General features: G+C 37.8%; 1 protein-coding gene across 1 annotated transcript in view; it reads left to right on the top strand.

Moving 5' to 3' along the window:
• The first annotated feature begins 10,535 nt into the window (after window positions 1-10,535).
• Window positions 10,536-16,643, top strand: part of LOC132367793 (cyclin-dependent kinase 4 inhibitor B-like) — a 129,494-nt gene continuing 123,386 nt past the window's right edge. The window contains exons 1-2 of the mRNA XM_059926385.1: window positions 10,536-10,575; window positions 12,795-12,906. Coding sequence (XP_059782368.1) covers window positions 12,802-12,906 — 105 coding nt within the window. The 5' untranslated portion in view covers window positions 10,536-10,575; window positions 12,795-12,801. The remainder of the gene's footprint in view (window positions 10,576-12,794; window positions 12,907-16,643) is intronic.

The raw sequence follows: 16,643 nt of genomic DNA on the forward strand, positions 1-16,643 counted from the left end.
TTTGGCATAGGGTGTCCAGCACTGTAGCTTGCTGGTTGTTGAGTGGAGCTGGGTCTTAGTGTTGAGATGGAGAGCTCTGGGAGAGCTTTCGCCGTTTGATATTATGTGGAGCCGGGATGTCTCTGGTGTACCAATGTCCTGAACTCGGCTCTCCCACCTTAGAGGCACAGGCCTGACACCCGGCTGGAGCACCAAGACCCTGTCAGCCACAAGGCTTATGTCTTTTTTTTTCTGTCTTCGATTGCAAATTATGTAGAAGGCAGTATATCTTCCATGTTCTTGAATATCGTCTTGTTGCAGCTTCTCCTTTGTCTTTGGATGTGGGGTATCTTTTTTGGTGAGTTCCAGTGTCTTCCTTTCAATGATTGTTCAGCAGTTAGTTGTGGTTCCGGTGCTCTTGTAAGAGGGAGTGAGCGCACACCCTTCTACTCCGCCATCTTGAATCAACCTCCCATATCCTATATTCTTATGCTTACGTCTTGAAATTAAAAGTCCTTCTTAATTATATTTTCATCTAATTTCTCAAACTCCTATTAAATGCTTACCATGTGATAAGCATAGCTAAGCATTTACCCATATATTTTCTCATTTAAATCATACAGTAACCCTGGGAAGTTGGTATTATCACTTTAAATTCACCAACAAACACAAAGCTTAGAGAGATCAGGCAGCTATAAAGAACAGAACTGAAATTTTAACTTAGGTCTTCTGATTATAAGATTTTTCCACAGCTTAGTGTTCCTTTCCTAAACTTCTTGCTAAGTTCAGTTGGTAACTGTGGTTGTAAGGTATCGTCACCACTAATAATAATAACAACAAACATACAAAGAGAAAGTATCATTATAGAATACACTTTATGATATAAGATATTTTGTTCCCTCATATTTAAAATTGGGTCATGGATTTTCAAATAGAAAGTCTCCAAATCCAACCATTCTCATCATCATGTGAAAGCAGAGTAAAGGCAAAAGCCCAGCAAAGGCAAAGGCCTAGACCTTAAAGATAAACAGACACAACAAAATCTGGCTCTGCCTTTATTCACTATCTCTGTTTCTCTGGGTACAGTCACTTCACCTCTCAGAACCTCAATCTCCTCATCTATCAAATGGAAAAAGTAATTTCTCCCACAGGCTATTGACTCAAGGATTAAATTAAATAGCATATAAATTGCCCTAGTGTATGCCCAGAAAATCTTAGCTGATGTGGTAGACTTTCCATTTTCTAGGAGCAAGTTACCTGATTTGCAGAAAAACGTAGCTGATATGGTAGACTTTCCATTTTCTAGGAGCAAGTTACCTGATTTGCAGGAAATCGTAGCTGATATGGTAGACTTTCCATTTTCTGGGAGCAAGTTACCTGATTTGCAAAATAAAGATAGATCAAGTTAAAAACATACATTCACACACATAATATATTATGTGTGTGCATAAATATGTGTGTCTGTGTGTGTAAATTAGGAGAAGACACATGATAGTTGTAGAATATGATGATAATTGCTGCCCCTGGGACCACATATGCAGTGCATTGACCTACAACTCCAGCCCCGCCAGTTGCAGCTTTGTCTGCTCAGCCTCCACCACAACTCCTTCCCTTCCTTCAATCTTGCTATCTCCCCACCCCACTGTGCTCTCTCTACCAATTCTGGTTAAGGCTACTCCTCTATTTTATAATAGCAGCTGGCTAGCCTGTCCAGTTATACAGCCATGGAGGTGATTAGGGCCCAAGTCCCCTCTGCATTCAACAATAGTTAATTTGCACACATGATACAGAGCTAATATGACTACGTTTACAGATTATTTGGGATTATTTGTGACCTTCCAACACCTTGCCCCACTCCAAGCCTCCATACAGAAACACACTTTTCTCTCAGTTAATTTATATTTGACTCATATCTTTCTACACCTTGCCTTCCAAGTGGCTTTTCAGCTTATGTCTCTAGACCCTTAATGACAGGGAAATAACTTCCTCTTGAAGATGCATCCTATTTAGATATTTTGATAACTCTGAAAATTTCCTTTCTCATGCTAAGACAAACTCTCCTTTTGGATAATATTAATCTGAGCTTTTCTTCCCTTTAATGATCCTTAAAAAAAAACTCTCACCCAATCCCTTTTCCATGAAGTCAGCTCTTCAGATAAGATTCTATATAAATCAGGTTATACCACAAAGGCATTATGCTAAGTAAAAGGTGTCAGTCTCAAAAGGGATCCCATACTGTATGGGATCACATACAGTATGATCCCATTTATATGACATTCTGAAAAAGGGCAAAACCATAGGGACAGAAAACACATCAGTGGTAGCCAGGGGCTAGGATCTGGGGGAGGGAGGGGAGTGGCACTAGTGTCTGACCAGAAAGAGACAGCGTAAGGGAATTCTTTGGGGTGTTGAAATTAGTCTGTATCCTATTGTGTTGCGTTGGTGTGTTAGTGATTATAATAATCTATGCATGTATTAAAACTCATAGAACTGTACACCAGAAAGAGGTGAATATGACTACATGTAAATTTTGAAGAATTACGTATATTGATCTCTTACTACGTGTCAAGTGCTTGTCATGATTCTTTCATTTTAATCTTCAAAATAACCCCACAAGATAGGTCATATTATTATCATCCCTGTTTTACAAATAAATAAACAGAGGCACAGAGAGGTTAACTAACTTGCCAAGGTCACAAAATTTGATAGAGACAGAGCTTGGATTTTAACCCAAGCAGTCTGACTCCAGAACTGAATAGCTTCACCACTGTCCTATTCTGGCTCTGCAAAGAGAGTATATATCCTCTATCATATATCCTCTATCAATGAAACTACATGACCTCTTTGACAAGTAGAACATCAGCTAGAACTACATAAACACAATTAGCTTGAAAGTGGAGCAAAGCATGTGCCACCAAGACAAGTGTATTTCTTGGCCACAAAAAGTCTTAATTGCTGTTTTAATAACTAATATTTAAACTTTGCAATTTCCAGTTTCCTTTGAAAGAAAATGCCTTTTTATTAACACACTAAATAAATTTCAAAATCAACTTTCCAATGCCTGTGGACACTGGTGTGAAAATCTTTAAGTGTCCCTTAAGAAATTCTGATTCTGATGCAAAGAAAATAGAATATATCAATAGGGAGCTCAAATAAATTGTTTAAAAATTCAAAAATCTTATTCCACTCCTTCTCCCTCCCCACTTCCCCAAAACTAAATCCTTCCGGATATTTTTTGGAACTAAAACCTCTTAGTAATGAGACAAACGGATAAATACACCCACGTCTGGTGCCTTGTGGTCATTCTTACACATTCATTTAGGTCTTTCAGTGCCTGCAGTCTACATCCCCGCAAACTTCATTCCATACACTTTGCAAAAATAAAGCTATCCACTGCAGAAGTGATGCATGGCAAGCCTCATAATTCAGAAGCAGCAACAGCTGGAAAGAGAAAACAAAGGGAAGAAATTATGATGGCTTTTAAAAACTGAGTTACAAAGAATGCCTAAATTTGGTAAGCTCAATCTTGAGATAATAAATGTTGCTCGGTGTTGATGCAAAGAGTTGGTTAAAGAAAATCTGCTTCTGGATTTTTAATGTTCAGTTCTTGTTCATGATGGATTTAATCATTTCAGTACTATGCCCAAGACAGATTACATACACATTCATGCACACATTCTCTATCTCCAGGTAAGAATGATCTGAGGTCTATGTGACATTTCTGCCTTAGATCCACTTTCCCTGAAATATTCAAGAGTTTAATGGAGCCATTCTCAGCCCACTATCATCACCCTCCAAACACCTTTAGCCCAAACCCCCTTAATATACAGAGGCAGTTCTTCTAATAAATTCTACTATACCTTATGTAACCTACAATTAAATTTCGTGCAGAGTAACATCAAAAAGGAACCAAAGAGAGATCAGGGCAACACAGAACACATTATTTGAATTATCTGGTTGTCTTCTACAAAATTCCTTTAGCCATATTTATCTTTCAGGGCTACCATTAGAATCAGATAAGATGATGCTGACCTAACAAAGTTCTTGCCATGTAACTAGACAAGTGGCAGTTATAATTATGATCAAGGAAAGAAATCCTGCAGATGGAACAGTGTTCATCTATGGCCATTTGCAGCTTTATTTCACAATATTTCCTTAGGCAAATTTCTCTACTCCTTGCCTCAATTTCAGGTTTGATCTTGTTATAAACTCATGGGCTTTTCAGTGTTAATTACTAGTTACCAACACACCTCCTATGGAATACAATGGTTTTGGGGTTATGAAATTAGGCTTGCTAGAGAAATGTTTAAGAGATGTGAAATGACCTTGCAACTTGATGCAGCTAAGCAGGGAGATTGCACAATCTTAATTCACAGGCGCAAGCACACACACCCACACACCCAGGAAGTGCGGGGGGTCTTGTGGAAATCAGTAGCTTATCTATTATGTGCACTCCGGAGCTGTAAACAAGACCATGTGAGGACTCAGCTAGAATGCTTCCTCTGAGTCAGTATTAAACAAACTTCCGAAATGTTAGAGAAGGAAATAAAGCCACTGTACCCTAAAGACACCCAGGACAGAGAGCTGGGGATGTAGAAGTTGTGTTCAACATTGTCAGAGACTGACTCAATACTTAAAGTAAGTTTTGTAATAAAAACAAAATGCTGCTTAATAATCAATAGCTAGTATGAATTAGAATAGGTTGTAATCTCCATATGGAGTGTCCTATCAGAATTTACATGACTTAATATGTGGAATGGCAAAAATTTTTTAAACCTTTGGTGTTTTATTCCACAAGAATGATAGCACATTTTTCTATTTGGTAATAATAACATTAGTGTAATGGTCTCAGTATAATTTTGGTTCAGAATGAATCAGAGGCAAAGATCTCATCAATGGTGAAAAAAATAAAACACCAGGAAAGCAAAGATTTTTCACAGACAGCATAGCCTGATACAGTGGAAGAGACACAGATGTTGAAATCAGAAGTATTTTGACTCTGCATTTGCAAGTTTTGTGATCTTGGGCAAGTTACATCTCCTTATTGAGATTCCATCTTCTCATCTATAAGATCATGACATTCATGAGGTTCTTATTAAGATCAAATTAGATATTAGCTGAGTAAGCACTTTGACAAATATGAAGAGCTCTACGAATATGAGAAATTATGATTCACTGCTTTAACCTGTAAATGCCCTCAGGTCAACAAAACAGAGTTAGAAAGAAATCAAGTTTAGAATACCCTGGAATTGTTTTTGCTTGAGGTAGATAATGAATACAATTTACATCCCTTTTGACCCGTAATACGTTTTGGTTTTAGGAAGGAAAAGAGGGATGTCACCTATAACTGGAAATCTGCAGTTATAGCTGAATACAGAGAACACAGCTCTTACATATAATTTTATTTGAGTCTTACAAGACTGCATATAGAAATCACAAATCACAAAATAAGAGGAAATAGTTAAAGCATTTTAATCCTTACCAATGTCCACAAAGTAGGATGTTTCATTAAGTGCTGTCTGGGTGCTCAGACAGTAAAGGACATTACCATTTCCGGCAACCCAAGGCTTGACCTCACACTTGGACTTCTGAAGGTAAACTTCCGGAGAGGAAATTAAATACAGAGAACCTCTTCCAGTTTGGAATACCAGTTCTGCCAAAAACACTTAAAGAAACATACAGATCTAAGTTAATTTTTAAAATATTTACCCTAAAAAATATTAAAGCCACCAGAAAGGTCAATGTTTTTTAAAAAATTTATTTAGACTAGGAAGTGAAATCAAAATCAGACTATCCAAAATGTTTTTTTCTCCTTACCTATGTCCCTATAAAAATAGGCTCTAAAGTAAGATAGTTTCCTTCTTCCCTCCCTGCAATATTTTTACTTAAACCCTAAACGCCAGGCCTTAAAAATGAAAATATTCAACTGAAAGGAAAAGGAAGAACTATAACCATCATAATTTACATATATGATATATATAGATCAAATTAAACATGAAATTTATTCACCCCATTTTTATTTCACAAGCTACCTAGGACCATTCAAGCCTACTTTCTTCTCTAAGGTGTGTGTACCTTCTGGGTTCAGTGGATACTCTGAAAGGTCAAATAGAGTCCATCCTTTGAGCAGATGAGATGCTGTTCTATTTTTAAAAAACCTCTAGAGAAGGAAATTCCACAAGCCTCCCCAGTTACACATTCCAGTGTCTATCAAATCTCACTGTCTGAAAATTTTTCCTTTTCTCTTATCTAAATCCCTCATGCTGTAACCTAAGCCTGTTGCCTCCTGTCTGGTCCCTAACGGAGATGGTCATCATCCTTCATAGATCAACCTCCTCACACAAGGCTCTTCTGAAATTCTGTAACCAGAAACCACTTGATTTCTAACTCTCTTTATCACAGCTCTTTATCATTGTCGTTACTCACCTATCATTTTCTTCCAAGTTTTCTTCCTCCAACCTTGTATTCACTTCACAAAGCCTTTAAAAATAATTTTTTTAAAAAAGCAAAAGAAATGAAAATTATTCATTAACTTTACTACACTAAAACTGCCTATTTTATTTTTTTGTTCTTGCCCCTATGTAGATATACATACATCATTGTAACCATAATGTGTAATTTTATTGTATTTATTCCAAGTTTTTAAATTACTCCTTTAGTTTCACAATCCAGAACATGCCTAGAATGAGCTAGCTTATCATTACAACTTTAATGATGTTGGTTTAAAGTTCATGATTTGAAGAATTTCCTTCTTCATTCAATAGAATTAAATGATTACTAAGAATTGAAGCACTCTGCTAGGTTCTAATGAGTCAAAGCATTTAACATTCAGTCCTTGCCCACAAGCAGGTCATAATAATATACATAGCCAATTAATTAGAATGAAGAAGATCCTATGTGGATTATTCCTGCATCTACCTATACCATATATATCTATATAAACTTATAGGGTCAACTGAGAGAGCTGGACATCGGGGGAGGGCTGACCCTGCGGAAGGCAGGATGGGGGAGTCACCTGGCAAGTGATCTGAAGGAGCAGGAGCTGTGGGTAAATTGCCACAGCTTTCACCATCTAGGCCAGAGCACCTAGGAGAGAATACTTAGTACTATCCAGAGTTTAACTGGGCCTCTGTAGAAGGATGTTTGGTGAAAGACTGAACTCAGTGGCAAGGTAGTGCCCAAATCTTTTCTGAATTATAAGAGCTTTGGTTACCAGAATGAAAGGGCAAGTTTGTGCAGCTGAAAAAAAAAGATGGTTAATAAGGGTCAGGTGATCTGGGATAAGTCTGACTTGAGGATTCACTTAATATTTGATGAAACAATCTAGTATCATCAAGAGAACAAAAACCTGAAAGGAAAAACTGGTTGCAGTACCATAGTATCCTTGAACAATCACTCTTCAGGTCTGGTCCTCAGTTTCTTCATCTGTAAAAGTAGATGTTGTTTATGGTATATTCCATGATTTATATTCCAGGAAATAGCATATATTAAAAACAATGGGGGCTTCCCTGGTGGCGCAGTGGTTGAGAGTCTGCCTGCTAATGCAGGGGACACGGGTTCGAGCCCTGGTCTGGGAAGATCCCACATGCCGCGGAGCAACTGGGCCCGTGAGCCACAACTGCTGAGCCTGCGCGTCTGGAGCCTGTGGGGAGGGGCCGCGTTAGTGAGAGGCCCGGGCACCGCGATGAAGAGTGAAGAGTGGCCCCCGCTTGCCGCAACTAGAGAAAGCCCTCGCACGAAAACGAAGACGTAACACAGCTAAAAATAAATAAATAAATAAATAAAAAGAGTAGCTATTAAATTTAAAAAAACAAAAAACAATGCGTTGTATTTCCAAAAACCAAACATACAATTACTTCTTTAAAGAAAAAAATATTGGGACTTCCCTAGTGGCGCAGTGATTAAGAGTCCGCCTGCCAATTCAGGAGACACAGGTTCAAGCCCTGGTCCGGGAAGATCCCACATGCCGCAGAGCACCTAAGCCCGTGCACGACAACTACTGAGCCTGTGCTCTAGAGCCCGCAAGCCACAGCTACTGAGCTCGCATGCCACAACTACTGAAGCCCACGTGCCTAGAGCCCGTGCTCCGCAACAAGAGAAGCCACGCACCACAACGAAGAGTAGCCCCAGCTCGCAGCAACTAGAGAAAGCCCTCATGCAGCAACAAAGACCCAACGCAGCCAAAAAATAAAAATAATTAAAAAAAAATAAAATTTTAAAATAAAGTATAAGAAGTAGAAAAATTTTTTTTAAAAAAAGGAAAAAAATAGATGCCCATTTTCACCATATCTTAGGCTTAGATTTAAAATGAAACACAGACTATGCTCTCAAGAAGTTTAGTTCTTCAAGAAGTTTTAAAAATAGAATCCTCGTTTTAAAATATTAAGGGAGCTTACAGCTTAATAGATTCTGATTACAGAACAAGAGTCCAATCATTCATCCATGCAACAAACAGGTGTTGATCATTACCTGTACCAGACTCTGTGTTAGATACTAGCAATACCTTAGAGAACAAAATTCAAGGTCCCAGAAAGAAATAGATGGCATACTTGAAACAGATAATTAAAGAGTTTAATGAAGGGTCTATTTGTAAAGGATGTGGACAGCATTAGGGGAAACAAGCATCCTGAGTCTAGCAACAGCTAAGAAGAGAAGCCAAGTAGCCAAAATGTATCACCTATAGGCCTAAATCATCAGAGAGAGGAAATAGTGATGAATCCAAGAGCTGTAGGAGAGGACTGCCTGAAAAGCTATGACCTTTGGTAGAAAAACACAGCTACCACTAAGCCTTTCCTCCTGCCCTCTGATCTCTGCTTAAATGAACTCAATTGGAAGCTGGAGGGCAGGAGAGCCCAGCTGATACAGCTATTAGAAGTCAGCCTCCCAGGACACAGAGCAGGTTGAAGAATATACAGTACATCCCTGCTTGTAAAAAGCATGTTGTCTGCTGGCAGAGAGATATTAAATAACCAAATAAAATAATTTGAGATAATCACAAGTGATCTGAACAATTTAAAGCAAGGATGTGACTGAGGAGGTGAAGGCCCCTCTGAGGGGATGATATTTTTCCTAAGAATTTAAAGACAAGAAGGAGCCAACTGTAAAGATTAGGAGGGGAACATTCTAGGCAGGGGGAATAGCAAATGTCAAGGTCCTCTGGTAGAGGGACTCTTGAAGAGTTTGAGAATTGAGGAAAAGGCCAAGTACTTCTGAAGCACGTTAAGGCAGAGAAAAGTGTAAAAATGAGGTCAGAGTAGTAGGTAGTGCCCATAGCTTGTGATATGTCAAGGAGGTCGAGGAGGTCATGGCAAGGTGTTTGGGCTCTGTTTTTAGTGCAGTGGGCAGCTATTGAATGATTATGTGCAGGGGAGCAACATCATCTTGTTTACATGTTCCAAAGGTCACTTAGGCAATGGATTGAAAACTGATGTTTAAGGGCACAAGAATAGAAGCAGGAAAACCAGTTACTAGGGTATTTCAGATGTCCATTGAAAGTTGATGGTGATTTGGACTAAGATGGTAACATGGGAATTAAAGAGAAGATAATGTACTTTCAGAGGGATTTGAGGTGGAGGATGAAAAAAAAGAAGAAAAAAGGATGACTCCAGATTTTTTCCACTCATGCATAATGCACATTTTGCAAATTATATAAATAATTTGCATTTCCCTAAGCATACAATATTCATGCCTACTTCTCTGCCTGCAAATTTGTAGTTTTCTCTTTCAGGAATGTTTCTCCTCTCCTGGTCCATGTATCTAATCTAGATAATTCATTGTTCAAGAGTTAGGTCTAGGATTACTTGACTCAAGGAGCTGTCCCTAATACCCTAGACTGAGTTGGCCTTCCCTCTTCAAAGCTTCCCACAAGGGAATTCCCTGGCAGTCCAGTGGTTAGGACTCCACGCTTCCACTGCAAGGGACACGGGTTCGATCCCTGGTCGGGGAAGTTCCACGTGCCACACGGTGCAACCAGAAGAAAACACACACACACACACACACACACACACACACACAAAGCAGGTGCACCAGTTATTAAGATACTGTTTCTCAGCTCTGCTTTGTGATGCACTGCAAAGCTTCCCACAGCAACTTCTGCATGCAGCACTTATCACCTTCCTGTTGACTTGACTTTCTCTGCCACTATAGGAACAGAGATTTCTCCTGGATAGGGACTATGTTTTATCCATCTTTTAAACCTGTGTGCTCATTATGACTTCTGACACCTGAGTGACTTATTAAATGAATGAAAGAATGAACTATAAAAAGACAGTTTGGTGGAAAATGAGGTCACTTCAAACTGGAGAGGTAAGGATAGCTTTCATGGAGGAGTTGACATTTGAGTTAGATATTGAAACACAGTCAGGATTTGGACATGCAAATATAGGAGAAATGCTATTCTAAAGAATTGTATGAGTAAAGGAGCATAGTGAACCAGAATGTTTGAAAACCAGTTCAGTTTGGCTGGAATATGGGGTCTGCTGTGGGGAAAAATTTTTAAATAGCGTGCATTTGTTAGACTAACAGTCTAATGAATCTGTTTTTATTCTACAGACAAGGAAGAGCCACTGAAGTTTTTTTAAAGAAATACGTGACAAGGTAAGAGCTTTATAATAGTAGAGTCTAGTTCTAGATATAGCTGAATACCTGTATTAACCGTCCCACAGATAACAATTATGAACTTTGAAGCAGTATAAAAAACAACAATTACATGAAGATACTTGAGAACAGCCAAAAGGAGTCCAAGATGGAAGTGGTTCAACCCTTGAATGAAGGCAATTGCATTGGGTGAGCTTTATAAAGCTTTTCTTCAGAGGACATTTCTTACTCCATGTGGTGCTTTGTGGCTTTCTGACTTGAGGAGTCAGAGAAGGAATTCAGGGATGCCAAAGTGACTGGATATTGAAGAGAAAGCCCTGAAAGGGGGAAACCACAGAGAAAGCTCCAGAATCTCCATATAAACTCTTTTCAAATCCTTGGCTAACCACTTAACTGTGCACACATGGAAGAGACTCCAAATAGCCCAGCAGAGAGCAACTGTTGAAAGGCTGAACAACTGATTTCAGCTGATGCTGTGCTTCCACAACAAGATCAACATTCTTGTCGACCTTTGTAACAGACCCCAAAATCTCTACAACAAATTATCTTCAATGCTTTGTATGTAATTTAAAAACACTAGGAACTAGGAAAAAAGGAAAATATGACCTATAGTCAAGACACAAAGTAGTCAAGACAAAGCAAACTCTGAAATGACCCAGTGTCATAATTAGCAGAAAAGGACTTTACAGAAGCTATCATAAATATGTTCAAAGACTTAAGAGAAATTATGACTGTAAAGAGTGAACAGATGTGGAGTATCAACAGGAAAACAAAAGCTATTAAAAAAAGAACAAAATGAAAACTCTAGAACTACTATGTATAATATCTGGAGTGAAAAATTCCTGAATGAACTTAAAAACAGATTATAGATTTCGGGGGGTGGGGAGCAGTGCAAAGAACTTTAAGATTGATTTGCTAAAAGAAAAAAATATTGAAAAATAATTGAACAGTGCCTTCATGACTATGGAATAATATCAAGAGGTGTACATCCATATTATTGAAGTCCTCCATGGAGAGGACAGAGAGAATGAGGGAGAAAATATTTGAAGAAATGATGGCCTAAAATTTACAAATGTGTTTAATATATTAACCTACATATCCAAAAAGCTCAATGAGCCTTAAGCAGGATAAGTATAAAGGAAACTATACCTAAGCACATCACAATCAAACTACTAAAATCCAAATATAAATGAAAAATCTTGAAAGCACCTAAAGTGAAAAGAACATATTACATACAGAAGAAGAATGCTACAAGTAATGCCTGGCTTCTCGTCAGACACAATGGAGACAAACACAGTAGAACATATATAAGCATGGAAAATTTTTTTAAAAAGCAAAAACAAAAAATCTATCAAACCAGCATTATATAATCAGTAAAAATAGCCTTTGAAAATGGACTTTTTGAGATGAATGGAAATAAAGAAAAGTTATTACCCAGTAAGTCTGCCCTAAAAGAAGTTATTCACATTGAAGAAAATTATATCAGATGGAAACTCATAGTTAAAGAGTGAATAGCAATAGAAATGTTAAATATGGGTAAATATAAAAACTGTTTTCTTTCTTCTTCCTTTAGTTTATTTAAAAGAGAACTGAAAAATTTAAAGCCTTCCAAGGAGAAGTTTCAGCACGTGAAGATAATAAAGAAAAATCTCAGGAGGACGGCTGTATACCAGATGTAGAGATAAAAACAGACATGTAGAAAAACTTCCAAACAATCTATTTTTAACCATTTTCTAGACTACTCAGTGGACCCTCTCAATTGGCAGCTTAAGTCCTTGTAGAAATTCTATTCAATTCTTTGCTGATGGTTCCTCCCTTTTACTTCTCCATTTATTTCTTTGGCATATAACAGGGAAGCAGCAAGGAGAAACAGCATAAAATAGGGTAGAAGATAGTGGATAGAGCCATAATGGGGTTTAAGGACCTTTTTTTAGCTTGAGTTTTCTCAAAGGTAGTGCCTCAGGCAAAAACTTGTAAATAGGGAGCAGGAGTGAGGGACTGGGAAGAGTGAGGAATAGTGGACAAGCAAATACACAGATTCATTATTAAGATCACTATTGCAGACAACTGGCCCTCAGTCCTGCCTGGACATCTTCTAAAGAGGATGTAGAATACCTTTTGGAATTGTTTACCTGAAGATTGATGATTTTTATCTATAGCTCATATCCCTCATTAATTGAGATTTACTTTGGGGTAAATAAATTCCTATATACTTCCAGACTGAACATGCCTGCTCAAACAGAGGGCTTCCCAGAGGCAACTACGGCATTGGAAAAACCTGAAGGCAAAAGTGCAAAACATCCAGTACTTGAAAAAAGATGTCAGCATGAGGTAAGCCAAACTATCACTACACGTGCACTGACATCAGAGACAAGGCTAAGAGGATGTGAGTCAGGAATCCAGAAGAAATTCATACAGTCTATATCCTTTGTACCACTCAGATACACCTATGCCCTGTAATAAGTCCCATCTGCCTCTAGTCTTCAAGGTGATGGTCAGCCACAATCTCTACATGTGACTTAATAGATAAGGATTAATACAGTAAACTGCAGTCTTCACTGCTGAAACTGGTCTTGAAGTTATAAGGCATAATTGTCTAGGTTTCTAGCCTAGTGGAATGATGCAGACCTTCATCTTTGAGCAGGCTGAGCCGTTGGCTATCTTGCTATTGTCCGGCCATGGTTGCTGAAATCGCCATTCACTATCATCAGTGGGTGTGTGAACACCAAGGAATGCTGATGATTGACCCACACCTTGCCAGAGCCTTAGCTATCTCAAATTGCCCAAAGCTTCAGTTTCTGACATCTTCTCATCCTAATTCACCCCCAGTGAGAGTCTAGTACTATATGTCTTAGCTTTGATTCTACCAAAAAGCAAAGCTTCTGTCAAGGAGATAATCCCAGAGCACAAGTGGGGGACCAGAGATAATGGGGGAAGGGGAAAAAGTCTAGAGAAAAGTACACTTTTCATATCACAGCTTTGAGACACTCTGGCTTAATTCTGGTGTCTAAGGAACACCAGCTCAGAATGTCTCAGAACTGTCTGCTAGAACACCTGGGGAAAGCTTTTACCAATAGGTTTTCATCCCTCAAGGATTGAGGATTTCCCTCAGAGTTAACTTTCATAAATTGGGGAGCTCCATGTGTGAGCTTAACAAGTAGGATCCCATTCCCAGCTGTGGCATTGGAAAAGTCCTAGAGCAAAAAGTGAAAAACACATCATGTTCATCTGAGATGAGATTCTGTTGAGATGAGTCAAATCCAGAATTACCATTGCATCCAGGCTGGAATCAGAGGTGAGACTGAGATGTGAGTTAGGGTCCCAAAGGCTCTGGTACAGCCTTAAGAGCTTCTCAAGGAATTTGGACTGAATTTGGTAAAACATAGCAAATATCAAAGACTTTTAAGTAGAAGAGAGACACAATTATGTTTTTATTGCAGGAAGATTACACTGGAGATACTGAGGAGGATGCATTAGGCTAAGGATGGGATGGTGAAGTATGGGAGACCATTTTGGAGACTTAACCTACAGCTGATTGTGCAGTGTCAGTGAGGATGGGTAAAGGATAGAATTAATGAACTATTTGAGATAATGAATCAATGGGGAAAAGTTGAGAAAAATTCACATTGATAATTTGCTCAAAGATACTATTATATCAGTTTTTAGCCATTACCTGTCATTTAGTAGGGAATAGAGTTTGTTGATGGAATCAATGTGGTTTCAAACTTAGGCAAATGAATGGATCATGAGACCAATCATAGTATATGGATAGAAAAAAATAAACTCATGTATTAACTGTGGTTATATCCAAGGAGGTGGCTAGAGGAGGAATTGAAACAATTTTGCACTTTCATTTTCTAAATTATTATCTTTGTGGCATTTTTATCTTTCAAAACGAGATGATAGGAAATTTGGGGTGATGATTTCGAAATGTGCTATCTCAGAATCACATACACTCACTTTTCCTTATTAACATTTTTAAAAATTTTATTGAACTTTAATTTATTTACAATGTTGTGTTAATCTTATTAACATTTTTAATATGAGGACTACTTCAAGAAAGCCAGATACTTCAATGATAATCAAACTGTTGATTGGAATTCTGTGGAGCATTTCATAAGATGACTTAGCATGAGATTTCTGTGATATTTGTTTTGACATTTGCATTACCTAATTTCTGAGACTAAATCCCACATGTATCTTTGCAATATAATATATAAGCAATAGCCGCAGCAGAAAGTTAATGGTACAGAAGTTGCACTCATTTTGCTAAGAACAACAAATTTAAAGGAAGAGAAATATTTTATTATAAAGCCCACAACTTCTTTACATATATTGGTGGGATTCATTATACATAAACATTTTTCATACCATTTGTTATCTGCAATCTAATATCAGCTTTTCTGCTCGATTAAGGCTTTATTATAAATATATGCACATACATATTATATGACCTCAAGAAATTTGAAAATCTCTCACCTATACCACCTGCTCTCTTTATCACCATGTCAATTTCATGACTGACAACCAGGAACAGGAAGTAAATCTGTAGAAAATGCAGCAGAGTAAGAGTTAAAAATCAGTGGACAGACCAAATAACTTTGGAATGAGTGGAGTCTCTAAGACTTGAAGTGAAAGGTATTGCACATAAGCACTCTACTCTAGTTGATAAAGTTGTTTCCACAAGAATCCTAGGTTAACAAGTCTGATACTGCTCTACATGTATGGTGGAATAAGGAGATGGTGGGAGTAAGGTTTCTCACTGCTGGAGTGGGAGCATACAGATTAGCAAGAGGAAGCTAAATGTACAAAGGGTAATGAATTAGAGTTGGAAACCTAAGTATGAACTTATGTTTAGGTTACTTTTGATACAGGTGGTTAGATATAGAAATATTTATATAGGTGTGTAAAATACAGCTTAGTAGGCACACACACATTACCTTGCTCTGTCAGCTGAGAGGCCCTAGAAGCAACTACATCTAGTAGAACCATGCCTAGTGACCAGATCTTGGTTTCTAATAAAAGGAGACTAATTAAAGGAATCAGGGCTCTTTGGAGAAATGGCTGATTCTAGTGCTGGGGTAGGAAATATGCAAGATAAGCCTGGAGCTTCTTGTAGTGCCAGAAATTAAGAAAGTTTTTTGTTTTTTTTTTAATCAAAAAACACCTATATTGAGAGGAGTATGTCAAAGAGATACAGGACCCAACTGAAAGAGCTCCCGGTAGCCAAATCTGGAACAATTTGAGCAACAAAATAAATAACCAAAGTATAAAATAAATAGCCATAAGTACATACTGATGTAAAGAAATGATTGAATAAATAAATAAATGGGGAAGTAAAGTCTTCCATGCAGAAGAATTCCAAACAATTTATGTAAGTACTCCATCCTCAAGGAGGGGGAGAATAACTCCACATTCCTTTTTAATTATTTTTAAATCTTTTGAGATTTTTTTTAAAATTTCACCATTTTGAGGTATAATTGACATCTTAAACTGAAAGATATTTAAAGTGTACATCATGGTGATTTGATATATACATACACTGAGAAAGGATTCCCCCCATCTAGTTAATTAATACATCCAACACCTCAGGTATTTATCATTTTCTGGTTTTAGTGAGAACATTTAAGTTCTACTCTCTTAGCAAATTTCAGTTATACAATTTAGTACTACCAACCATAGTCACAATGTTTTACATTAGAGCCTCAAATCTTACTCATCTTATAGCTGAAAGTTTGTACCCTTTTACCAGTCTCTCTCTATGTCCCCATCCCCCAACCCCTGGCAACTATTTTTCTACTTTTCTGTTTCTGTGAATTTGACTTTTTTCCCCCATTCCTTAAATGTGGACTGCACATTGTGACTTCTTTCCAAAGAGTACGGAAAGGGGGAAAAAAGAGTAGCTTGACAGTGAACAAACCTGACAAACACGACCCCAGCCAGGTAATCAAGATCAACATCAACAGTGATATGTCATTTGATAGTATGTAACCTTGATATGATGTGATGAAAATGGTACTTTATTTCTGTGGTCTTCCTCCCAAATTCCATAACCTCAGCCCAACCCT

The sequence above is a fragment of the Balaenoptera ricei genome, chromosome 6 (genome assembly GCF_028023285.1).
Source record: "Balaenoptera ricei isolate mBalRic1 chromosome 6, mBalRic1.hap2, whole genome shotgun sequence".
Classification (NCBI taxonomy): Eukaryota; Metazoa; Chordata; class Mammalia; order Artiodactyla; family Balaenopteridae; genus Balaenoptera; species Balaenoptera ricei.